This window comes from Phyllopteryx taeniolatus, chromosome 5, assembly GCF_024500385.1.
Source record: "Phyllopteryx taeniolatus isolate TA_2022b chromosome 5, UOR_Ptae_1.2, whole genome shotgun sequence".
Classification (NCBI taxonomy): Eukaryota; Metazoa; Chordata; class Actinopteri; order Syngnathiformes; family Syngnathidae; genus Phyllopteryx; species Phyllopteryx taeniolatus.
Window position 1 is genome coordinate 7,948,070 of NC_084506.1, and position 12,183 is coordinate 7,960,252.

At 41.2% G+C, this 12,183-nt stretch overlaps 1 protein-coding gene across 14 annotated transcripts in view; it reads right to left on the bottom strand.

The window, feature by feature from the left end:
* Positions 1-12,183, bottom strand: part of mical3a (microtubule associated monooxygenase, calponin and LIM domain containing 3a) — an 88,825-nt gene that overhangs the window by 27,523 nt on the left and 49,119 nt on the right. For 12 of the 14 annotated variants that reach the window (XR_009788766.1, XR_009788765.1, XM_061775254.1 and 9 more), the window contains 14 exons: positions 11,745-11,931; positions 11,080-11,180; positions 10,855-10,948; positions 7,083-7,278; positions 5,841-6,088; positions 5,535-5,627; positions 4,881-5,027; positions 4,374-4,436; positions 3,435-3,509; positions 3,229-3,342; positions 3,057-3,139; positions 974-2,981; positions 798-892; positions 337-501 (listed from right to left, as the gene is read on the bottom strand). Coding sequence is in view for 12 of the 14 variants with exons in the window: in XM_061775254.1 (XP_061631238.1) it covers positions 337-501; positions 798-892; positions 974-2,981; positions 3,057-3,139; positions 3,229-3,342; positions 3,435-3,509; positions 4,374-4,436; positions 4,881-5,027; positions 5,535-5,627; positions 5,841-6,088; positions 7,083-7,278; positions 10,855-10,948; positions 11,080-11,180; positions 11,745-11,931 (3,669 nt within the window). In the remaining 2 variants the exon portion in view is untranslated. The remainder of the gene's footprint in view (positions 1-336; positions 502-797; positions 893-973; positions 2,982-3,056; positions 3,140-3,228; positions 3,343-3,434; positions 3,510-4,373; positions 4,437-4,880; positions 5,028-5,534; positions 5,628-5,840; positions 6,089-7,082; positions 7,279-10,854; positions 10,949-11,079; positions 11,181-11,744; positions 11,932-12,183) is intronic. The other 2 variants (XM_061775259.1, XM_061775266.1) reach the window with 2 other exon arrangements.

A 12,183-nucleotide genomic window follows, 5' to 3' on the forward strand; every position in this document is an offset into this window, starting at 1 on the left:
ATTTCAGGCATTATCATTTAAATAAAATATTTTTTTTTATGAGCCTAATCTGTTGATTTAACACGTTTTTACCTTACTGCTTCTCATGCGGATTTAAACAATCCTTTGTTAAGCGTCAAATTAATTCAAATACAAAATACAGTTAAATGACAATAAATGATTGAGGGCATTGTTGAATATATTTAGAGTAATTAATATTGTGAAATAATGAACCATTTTTCCCAATTTTAAATAAGCTTTCTAATAAACAATGTGCTCATAAAGTACTACAAATATACAGTAGTTAAACATTTTATTTGCTTGAAATTCATTTTGTTAACCCCTCCTGCAAAATACCTCCTCATTGTCTTTTTCCTTTTCACGATCAACCGCTTTTTCCCGTTCTCTTTCTTTGGGCCTCTCTTTCACCCCTTTTCTTTCTTTTAACTGCCTCCTCATCTCCTTGTCCAGTTTCTCTTCCTTGTGCATCCCTGATACTAGGTCAAAGATGTCCGTGTGTCGCTAGAAATAGAAATTATTCACAAGTGTTTTTAAAAAGGAAACATGTACTCATTTTGTCGAGGATGAATACAACTCGTCAACCATGTTTTGCTTTTCCTTAGGGTTTTTCATTTTCTATTACAGTACCCTGATGTACTAGGATTATCTGATTGAGTCCAAGTAAATCTGCGTTGCCTTTAGGCTAAACGGCCTCGATATTTTAGGTGATGACAAAACATCATTCTAGTGCATGTTTTCAAAGTGATCGCTTGTCGCTTTAGAACACTGGTGTGAAAGAGGCAACATTCGTGACTCACGTCTGCCTTTGACTTCTGGGACGATCTCTCCAGAATGTCGTCACATGACAGGTCTGAATCTTCAGAAAAGCTCAAGTTTCTGCGTGACTTAACATCTGTCAAATAGGATACGCAGAATGTAGTCAAGCACCCACTCACGTTTAAAACATTTTTAGCCTCAGAGCATCAATTTTTACCTGCAGACTTTCCAACAGGGGATGCTCCCTTCTTCCCAGAGTCCTGTGTGGTAGAGCTGGATGATGGTGTGCTGGGACATGATTTGTCATCTTTCTTCTTTTTGTCCTTTTTGTACCCTGAGAAGACAGCCTTCCACAAAGACTTGTGTTTGGGTGGCGTCTCTTCTGCGCCTGATAGCCGGGTACCATCGTTCTTTGCCTTTTTCTCTTTTTTATTTTTGCGAGGTGAGAAAAGTGAACTTCGTTTCTTGCTCTTATTTGTGGACGAGCTGTCAGAGGATGCCACGGAGCTGTCCACACTCCTGTTGCTGCTGAGGAGACGCTCAGGTAGAGTCTCTGCCTTTTTTGATTCAAGAGCTTTTACAGCTGATGTCTTTGATACTGCAGAATTTTTACTTTTCCCAGTGACCTCTGGGGTGACACTCCAGGTCACTTTAGGTGAGGCACCGTCTTCTATGTTGGATGCTTTCATTTTGTCTAGCTGCTTGGCCATTGCTTCTTTGAGAGCCTGGCTCTTAATGGACTTTTCTCTTGCCCTTATCCTCTCCTGAGCTATCTCTTTGGCCTCTGGAGAAAACTGAGTGGCCTTCTGCATCTTGGAGGCTGGATTCACAGGTATAATGGGTTTTCCGTTTTCTATTGCTAAGGCCAGGTGAAAGGGAGGTCTCTCCAATCTGGTGTTGCTGGTAGGAGGACTGTAAAACTTATTCATGCTGGTCTCAGGCGTGCGCTCATCAAAGTTTTCCTCCACATCATCAGCAAATGGAATTTCTTCTACTGTCTCTACAAAGGACTTCCTCAGCTCCTCTGACCGAGGCTTCTTCTTCTCCCTCATGATAACTACAGGTGTCTCTGCTAGATCTGTTGATGGCGACACCTTCCTGGGTACAGGTTTGGGTGCAGATACAAGACTCAGTCGGGTTCTCTGTGTAGGAACGGGAGTCTTTGTTTTTGGTAGTTCTTTGGCCAGCTCGCATGGATGTTTTTCTGTCCCGTTGCTCCAAGAGATCAGGTGTTTTTGCTGCCTGAGTACCGCAGGGGACTGATTAATAGGCACAGGCGGTGGTGGGCTAGAAGGTGGGGTGAGCATGATGGAGTCAGAGGTGATATAGCTGTCACTCTTTGCCGTTTGGCTTGTTGCCATACTATTGTTCAGCCCCACACCTGAACTGCTACTAAATTCTTTGGTGTCAGGGCCATTACTTTTACCCTCCACAGGAGCAATGGGTGTAATGAATTGACCTTCAAGAGTGATGTTGAGTCTACGAATCACGGTGCGTCCAGTAAAGGCAGGCTTCTGGTCCTCTAACACATCTGGAGCCTGTGTATTGGCAGAGGTGGAGTCTTGTGTTGGAGTCTTAACAAGACTCTTCTCCAAGATTTTACTACTGCGGTCTAAAGGGGAAAGACCGAGACTCTTTCGTATCTCAGCACTCTTTAACCAAAATTCCTCAATAATATCGGTCTTTTTTGACAGAGATTCATCAGATGAGGAATCCTCATAATCTGGTGTGGCTCCGCCAGTTCTGGCTATGGGTGTTGATGTGACATTTGGGATAGGCTGGGTTCTGACAGGCGATTCAGAGGCCACAGGTGAGGAAGGTTCATGGCAGAGCAAAGGCTGTGAACATATTGGGGAGAGTGGGTTGCCTGTGAGAGGGCAAATTGATTGGTGAGGGTAGACCGGCGACTTAGGTGGGCATGTCTCTGGTAGCGGAGTAGGCTGGGAACAGATTGGTGAGACATCCTGCGACTTTACAGGGGATCCGACAGCTGTATTTATCAGCGAGCTGACATTTGAATTGGACTTGTTGAGAGTGGAGAAAGAAGCCTTCACAGAGGCAGCAGCTGGAGAAGCAACAGGGGAAGGGTTGAAGACAGGCGAAGGGCGCTTGGAAGCTGGTGATGGTGTTGTCCAATCAACTTTTGGTTCCTCAGAAACCACTGGTTCTTGGAAAAAGCGGGTATCTGGAGACTTCACCACAGAGTCAAAATATGTCTCAATTAACTGGAAATAAAAACGGGTCAGGAATTATTAAAACACACACACTTATGAACTGAAAGAGCACTCGAATTGTCTGACCTGTCTTTCAGGTTCTATTGCAGATAAGGCTGGCGATAGGACGGCATCATCTTCTTTCTGTATGGGTTCAGTGCTGGATGTTCCTGAATACATTAACCACAACGTTGCTACATTTGTCACAGAAGTAATACATCCAATTCATAAGTCTGATGTAATGACTGATGGCATGTACCAATATTTAAAGTCAATCCCACACTTTGAGATGTTTTGTTTTCCAGTGGAATTGGGCCATTGTGCACGGATGGGTGCAAACGTGCCTCAGCTTCAGCATCGGAGGGGATGTCATCTAGAATTAAAATGTCATTAATAAAGCAGTTTTTCAATTATTTTGGTTTTACTACTTTTGATATACATTTGGTAATGGTTTTATCTACTGACCTTGGTCCATTTCTGTTCCAGGCTCCATATCTGGACTATCTGCTTCTGCTTCCAGATCATCATCCTCACAAGGTTCTGGTGTGACAGAAATAATATAAAATAAGCCCCAAGTCTTTTTTGGTCAAGAATATTTGTCAACACAAATTATACATCACAGCAGACTAGAAAAAGATTGAGTCAGGTATTAAAAATAAATAAATAAAACTTTAATCAAAATGTAGAATTCTGTTGTAAAATTATAATAAAATGCTCCAAAATCAAAATCTTTGTTAGGTTGCAAAAAGAAATACACTATATAACATACAACTGTTAATTAAAATGGAAAGTAAGTAAATATAAACAAAAGCAGAGTTACAAAGCAGCTAAAAACAGAAGTCATGCAGCTGTTTATTTTTAATGAAAAATGAGCGACCAAAACATGATAGCATGAGTTAGAGGATAAGCAGTGATGCATTCGTTATATGGTGGGTAAGGCCTCTTATAAAGACACTGGAACCCACAAATAGCCTTCACTGTAAGCAACCTACACTCAATTTTAACAACACTGGCTAAATTGTGAAAATGCATGCATATGGACCGCATAATTTAAGCAACTTTCTAAAAAGCTTTTAAACAAGTTTACATCACTGTAAATACAAAGAAATAATTCACACATAACCCATCAGGAAAGTTTGCAGGTATTGATAGCTAGCTGTCGCAACAATATGAAACACTAAAAGGACAGCAAAAGTGCAAACAAACTGACATTTCTGGAGTTTGAAAAGATAAGAAGACAACGTGAAAAGCAGGCCATAAGTAGACCGCAAGAAAGATGGAGTCTTGAGAATGGCAGCCTTCCAGCATGCTTGTGAGTGTGTGTTGTTTGTGCATGCTGCAACAAGCCAGCCAAAAGACAAGTCTTAAGACGATATTTCATGAGCCCCCGTAAATCTGTGCTACCTCCAGACATTGACTCCAACCAGACTTGCACTGCTTCGTGCCGGGCAGATGTGTGGGCAGGGGCTACATTCAAATCAGAAGATACAGCTCAATGGGGGATGGGTGTCAGAGGAGTAACAGTAAATTAATATGACACATGGGAGAGAAAACAGAACACAAAAGAATAAAGTGGAACCAAAAAAATAAAAAGCATTGACAAGAGGGTTACATGGTGTAATGGGATGGGGTTCAGGAGCTCTTTCACCCCAGAGGAACAACAATGACTGTATCAGGAAAATGAAAAGACTGAACACATAATTAAACATTCCGGGGAAAAAGCAATGTGATACAAATGTAAAAAAATCTGAGTCAGGTTAGTCAGGGGGAGGAGGCTCCTCCTATTCCACACATAAAGCAGGCAACACTGATGTAATTAGACACACTATGATCCGTAGCCCAGTGAGGTCGACTTGTCTAGGGTGGGCCCAGCGAAACTTTACCCAGTCTTGGCTCATCTGCATGCATTACCTGAAAAGGAGGGCTGTGTGAACTCAATGGCCTGGGAGGCCGAGGCCAGTTGGCCACTCCCATCTGTCTCAGAGACTTCATGTGTTCCCTCCATACAGGCAAGAGGATCCAAAGGCTGCAGGACTTGTTGAATTTGTAAGTTTTTGGCTGAATGAGGGTGTCGTGTGTGTTTCAGTGTTGTATTTTTGTGCAGAAAAATGAAAAACAAGTTAGACAAGAGTAGGGCAGGAAGACAAATGGAAAAATAGGAGGACACGAAAAGACAGGACAAAAACCAAAGGGAGCGAGAGGTACAGAGGAAATTAGAATAAAGATCCAACCCGAATAAAGGAGGCATGGGCTGCATGCACTCGAATCGACTGCAAAAAAACTTAAAGCATTGAAATTTAAGTTTAAAAAAAAAATGTTTACTGTAAAACTGTTAAAATGTTAAACCATAACTTCAGCACCTAGGGGGAACAGGCTTGGCATTATTTGATTAGTATTTAAAGAAAAAAAGAAAAAGAAAAATTATACAGTAATTTCAAAGTTATGTGTGTGAAACTGCAACAAAAATAAGACAAAAGGAAACAATCCTTGAATAAGGTCAAGCCAGCCGGAATTGTCACACTCAAACAAAACTGCAAATAAATCCACAGGCAGTTGTGCTGCTACCTTTAAAAGTACAAACATCATCTTCATCTGTGAGGTACTTCTCCAGCCAAAGGCCTGACTGGAGCTCCCTGTCCCAGGGGCAGTAATCCCCCTCTGCCAGCACGCAGAGGCAGAAGCCCACCAAAAACAATTTGCACACAAAATACAACAGAAAGGAAAAGGTGGAAAAAAGGAGGACACATTAAGGACAAGACACGATTACGTCGAACAGCTCAAGAGTGGTACATACTTGAGAAAATGAGGCTTTCACAACATGTAGAGACAAATGGGGGAGTAAAAAAACCCACAATGCAGTCACAAACATACCTTCACTTGACTCATCATCATCATCATCATCTTCATGAGCTGCCTCGTCTCGTTCAGCGAGCGCCTCATCCTCTACGTCACACTGGTCACCTCTAAGTTGGGCGTGTAGCAGTACTGCCTCCTTCCATGGGACACCTCCAAGGTCGGAGGGACTGTGAAGTTGCTGCTGCTCCTCCTCCAACTCAGCTTCCGCCTCCTCCTGGTCATCCAGTTCATCGTCTTCTTCCTCCATGTCTGAGTCTGAGCTACTGCAACGAAAAAGGAATCAGGCAAGTGTTAGGTCTCGAAGTCAGTTCATCATGAGCGTCTTCCAATGGTATTTCACTGTCAATATCCCTTCACATTTAGTCCACAAGGAGATGTGACATGACCTGTGTTCAAACACAGCCCAGAAAATACGGTACGGAAAGTATTCAGACCCCCTTAAATTTTTTTGTGCATGTCAGATCAAATGAGAATCATGAGGTCAAAGGAACTGCCTGAAGAGCTCAGAGACAGAATTGTGGCAAGGCACAGATCTGGCCAAGGTTACAAAAACATTTCTGCTACACTTAAGGTTCCTAAGATCACAGTGGCCTCCATACTCCTAAAATGGAAGACGTTTGGGACGACCAGAACCCTTCCTAGAGCTGGCCGTCCGGCCAAACTGAGCAATCGGGGGAGAAGAAGACCCCAAAGATCACTGTGGCTGAGCTCCAGAGATGCAGTCGGGAGAAAGACTCATGGCTATATTAGCTCAAAAGGGTGCTTCTACTAAATATTGAGCGAAGGGTCTGAATACTTATGGCTGTGTGATATTTCAGTTTTTCTTTTTTAATAAATCTACAAAAATTTCGTTTTTTTCCCCTCTCAATATGGGGTGCTGTGTGTACATCAATGAGGGGAAAAAATACCTTAAATGATTTTAGCAAATGGCTGCAACATAACAAAGAGTGAAACATTTAAGGGGGTCTGAATACTTTCCGTACCCACTGTATGTCGGGGCTAAAAGTATGTCGGGGCTTTCTATTTCATTTTTTGAATTTTTTTGCCATCTAACAGCTCTCTTTGTCTCCCGTCCTGTTGTTGGGTTCTTGCATGCCTAGTGTCTTCAAATCAGTTCTGTATGATAGATCGTATGACAGCCGGTGTCTGTTTGTTTATATAATGATAATAACAACATATCTGAACATGTATTTTTATTTTTTTTTTTTAAAACAGGCTGTAATGGTAAAATGCGTACCTTTGTATTTCAGCTCTTACCTGGAGCCCAGGTCGATATCTGTGGCTTTATCCAGCACACTGCTGAGATTATGCTCTGCCAGCGTCTCTTCTGGCACCTCCTCCAGCTCCTCCTCCCTCTGCAGGGACAGTCGGTAGTTCTCCAGCTCAATTCGCTCGGGTGTTCCACGAAGCCGTTTAGCTAGGCTTGGCTCCTGTAGGCCATTGGCTTCCGATACTGCGGTTGAGAAGAAGAATGTGGTGAGAGACCCCATGTGAAAACATCCATTTTTCTGAAAAGCATGAGCACGTACAGCAGCCAATCAGGTCGGTGAAGATGCAATGTTGGTTTGTTTGTGGGAGAAATAAATTATTGAATATTTCGAAACACCTCTCTGTGGGAAAGTGTGCATCCACTGTCGGCGCGTGTGTGTGTCTGTGTGTGTGCGGGTATGAACAAATCCACCCACTGTTTCTGACAAGTTATTAGCATTGACTGCCACGAGGCCTGTCACGAAAAAAAGAAATTTAAGATGATATATTTTCCCAAAAACTATCACGAGAAGCGATAACATTGTTTTTTTTAATGCCTCCAAAAATCATGAAAAATAAGAGCCACCCTTATTATTTTTGTTTTGCTTTTAAATCATTATTGTTGTTGTTCTTATTATTGTTGTTATTATTATAATTTCCTCTCGTTTCTCTATTAAATTGTTTTTCTTTACTCTGTGATATGGATCCCCCTGGGTCTCAAATAAAGAATAAAGAGCCTAGCCTGGTTTACATGGAGCCATCTATTCCGATTCTAATCGGTTTAGAAGCCCAAACCAAATCAAAATGCTCCATATAAACACCTCAATTGGAATAAAAAGGCCGAATGTGAATGGAATTTCACTCGGTTTCACACGGGTGAAATATTCCTTTTGCCAAACCAATCAGAAGTAAATTTTCGCCAATGAGATTCATTCAGAATAGTTGGAAAAGCTCCGTCTGCGCATGCACTCGACGTAAATGCGCGGCAACGTCATCATTTACGCGCAACATAAATATGGTGGTATAAATATGTTTTTTTTGTTGTGTTTTTTTAATCAAATCACCACCACTGTGCTGGATAGACGACAGACCTCCATTTTGATAAATAAGGTGACGTTCACGACGACGTGTGCTTGTCACACGCCTGTTCCGATTGAATGTAGCGCACATCATGTATACACCCGATCGGAATAGATCACGTCACATGTAAACAGTTGACCAGAGATCTCCAACCTGAATGATTTCAATCGGAATGAGAAAAAAAGTCTCCCTGTAAACCCGGCTACTGTGTGGTTGATCCGCTGCGGCCAATATGAACCAAAACAAAGATTTTGAACAAACATGACATCTCAAACGGTTCCATTATTAAGATTTATGTTTGAGACTTGACTGTTGTGTCAAGATGCCAAACAAAACAAATATTCTGACTATTTTTCTTAAATTAAGTCACTTTATTGGAACACAACTTTATTTTTATAATTACTTGCTCATTGTGAAATGCAGCCCTACTTTTATTTAGTAAATGAGAGAACATTACACAGTTGTGCTCATGTTTGATTACCAGGGCAGAATTTGCAAGATGTGCGCAATTCTTTATTATGCTCTAATATCATTAAATCAGTGGCATAAAAATAACATTTAAAAAAAACACATTGTGAAAGTTTTGGGGAAAACATATTGTTCTAAAAATTTTGCTATTGTGGCAGCCCTAAACACATAACATATTGAGAGAGAGAGAGAGCGAGCAATAGATAACAAAAATATTGTACAAACAGTATAAAAAAGAGTAACATCGGCAATAAAAATCTGCAATCTAGCGAGACCGCAAAGCGAGAACTGTGATATAGCGGAGGATTACTGTATCTATATTCTGCTATGATAAATTTCAGACCTCATTGTTTCCATGACTGGGACTCATTGTTTCCATGACGTGCATCCCGGGACTCACATAGTCTCAAGTGTAAAATGATCTATGCACACAGGACAAACTGACAAGAGGACACCGATATTTAAATCTATAACTGAATTTATTGAATTCGATATTATTCCTAAAACAAATATCAGCAAACATTTACAGCACAGCACATCATTAGTACATGGTGGGTGCTTTGCCTTTTCCCATCCTGAGAAGCAAATCCTGAAACCTTTTTTTTTTTTTTCCTCTTACTTGCGAATTATACTAACATGTAACCTTCATGATCCGCCAGGATTCTCTCCACTAATTTGAGCAAGAATAAAATTGCTTAAATAGCAGAGCACTGAAAGACAGGATGTGGGATTTTGGATTGTGTTAATGTCGCGGCTCATGATTCTCATTTTCTTACTTCGTTTCAATTCCTAGTTTATCTTTTCACCTGAAGAAACCCAGAAATTAAAAAGTTAAAGCAACATACTATCTACATACCTGACAGACTTACTGGTATTAAACCATGATAAAACTAAATTCGCACAGAACTATTTAAAATTGTGTGCTCAAAAGTGAAACCTCAAATATTAGCTTCTCAGTGATTTACCTAATTATGGAACGTTTGTTTTGTTATCATTAGTTAGTTGTCAATTACATTCATTTTCTCACACTTGAATTATTTTACAGATTCTTAAAAGATGCTATTTTGCATATTTTCATACCGCTATATTGCATTGTTTGAACCTACTGTCATCCTGTAATTCTACACATGCCACATAATGCAGCAGGCCGAACTTTAGTCCCTATGATTAGTCTAAATCCTGCTAATCGCACTAAACATCCAACTACTACATATGTAAATACAAAGCAGATCATGAGGCAAGAATTACAATGAGAGGTTGGTGGATATAGTAGAAGAAGGCAGCAGAGAAGGTCCAATCACCGGCACTAAATAAAGCACAACAGCACATCTAGCAGTTTTAAGATGCTCTGAAAGGAGGGGGCAAAGGTAAAGCTCACAAAAGCACTGATACAGGCACTTGGTCACAGTGAGGTCCACTAGTCTAGTAGGTTAGCAGGTTGTAGTAAAAGTGTGTTACTGTTATACGGAAAAACATCACTGTGCCTGCTCTAAAAGACACGCGTCAAACAGGAGGAGGCAGATCTAAAAGTGAGTTGCAGGCCACTAGCGGTTACATTCACAAAAAAAATATAGAAAGAGCTTCTTAATTAAAACACAGGTAAGCCAAAAGCGTGAGCCTTACTGCCAAGGCGTGAGCTTTACATAAATTTAACATTGTTGCCTAGAGAGTTGATGATAGAAAACTCTATTCAAGTACTTTTAATTTCCAAGCCAAGAAAAAATAAAACATTAAGATGCACCATTCGCTTTTAAAAGAATGCTGCCAGAGTGCTTCTGCTGTCTGTGCAAGTCATAAAACGACTGCAGGCATTAACACAACAAATGATGCATCTTAAAGGAATAAATCATTCTCTGAGACAATTAATCACACTATTTACACAAACACACTGCAAGCATAGAAAGTCAATACAATCAATCACATGAGAAAGTACAAAAGCTAAATCTATATAGTCCCATGAAGGTTAGTCGGAAAGATAAGAAAGAAGAGAAGGAAACTAAAAGGGGGACAGGAGGGCCATGCTAGAGAAAGTTGAGCAGGGCATTGATGGTGAAACAGCAGAGGAGGTAGATGCAGTAGCTACACATGAAGGGAGATTCAAGGGGGTTGTGTGCCACCTGGTGGCACGTCCAAGAGAGTGTGCGGCAGACGGAACGCAGAGAGACTCCGCAACCCATGGCCACGCCCATGCAGCAGGGCACAGCGGCCATAGCAAGAGAGGAAAGTCGGGTACCTGAGGGCCGGATATCAGCTGAAGGGCCTGCCACTGCCATCGCCCTTCCGGGGGCATCTACCATCACCGCAACAGTTGGAGGTTCCTGGTTCTCCTGAAAAGGTTAAAAGATGGTTGATGTTACCCAAAATCCAGTGTTGAAAAACCTTATGTTTACACTGAACTGCAAAAACACAATTTGCCCTTTTCGTCACTTTGTACTTCCAAGTCAAATAAATTAAGTACCTTAGATGTGGTTGGAGCTGGCGAAGGTGAAGGTGCAGGTCTCTTTCTTTGAGCATAGCCAGACAGACGGTAACAGTAGTGTGGCTTGCAGTAAAATTTACCTGGCAATAAAAATGCACAGATAAATGTTAAAGAATGTAAACTACAGTAAGATATCCAAGCATTTGCCCTCTCATCGATATGCTTTCTTCGATAATGTTTGTCCTTTGGCATTTTAAAAAGATAGTGTGCTACTACACATTTCAGGGAGGAAATATACAGTAAGTACCGGTAAATCATATCATAATCTGTCTTTAAATTCATGGTGTGTTGCTATTCCTGCACCTCACGCATGAGGTGTCTTAAAAAAGCTTAGCTACAAGCAGCTACAAGCTGCTCCTCCACATTGAAAGGAGCCAGATGAGGTGGCTCAGGCATCTGATTAGGATGCCTCCTGGATGCCTTCCTGGTGAGGTGTTCTGGGCAAATTTTCAACAAATGTTGGGAACGACCCAAGTAATCCATACATACAAATAGAACAAATAAGCTCAGAAATTAAGTTGTGTGTAATAATGTGAAATGAGACAGGGGAAAAAGCCAACTGGTATTTTTTTCAAATTTTTTTTTTACAGGTGGGCTCAATGACATATCAGTGTATAGCTTAGGCTAATCAGGTTTAGCCTTACCGTCCTCCACGTCGAAGGCGTAGGAGGACAGCCGAAGTGTTGTGCCGCAATATTCGCACTTGAAGCAGCTGCGATGGAAGAATTTGCCTTCTGCGCTCAGTCTCTCCATCACGTACACTCGTTTCCGACAGAAAAAACAAACATCGCTGCCTCCAATATTGACGGGGAATTCTTTTCTGAGGGAACCCTGTGGAAAGAAATAACACATCTGTAACAGGCAAACTTAAAGCATGAAAAGTGAGGTTTAAATACAAGCCTGATACAGTATATGAGATCAAGGCCGAGCTCGCACACCCAGCCGCTTTAGAAATATGCTGACACAAAGTGTTAAGTAAAATCTTGTCATTCATTACAATCCAAAGGAGCTACAAACACAGCACTATAACAGACTCCTGTTACTTGTTGCGATAATGAGAGCGTGGATTCAACAACTGAGCAC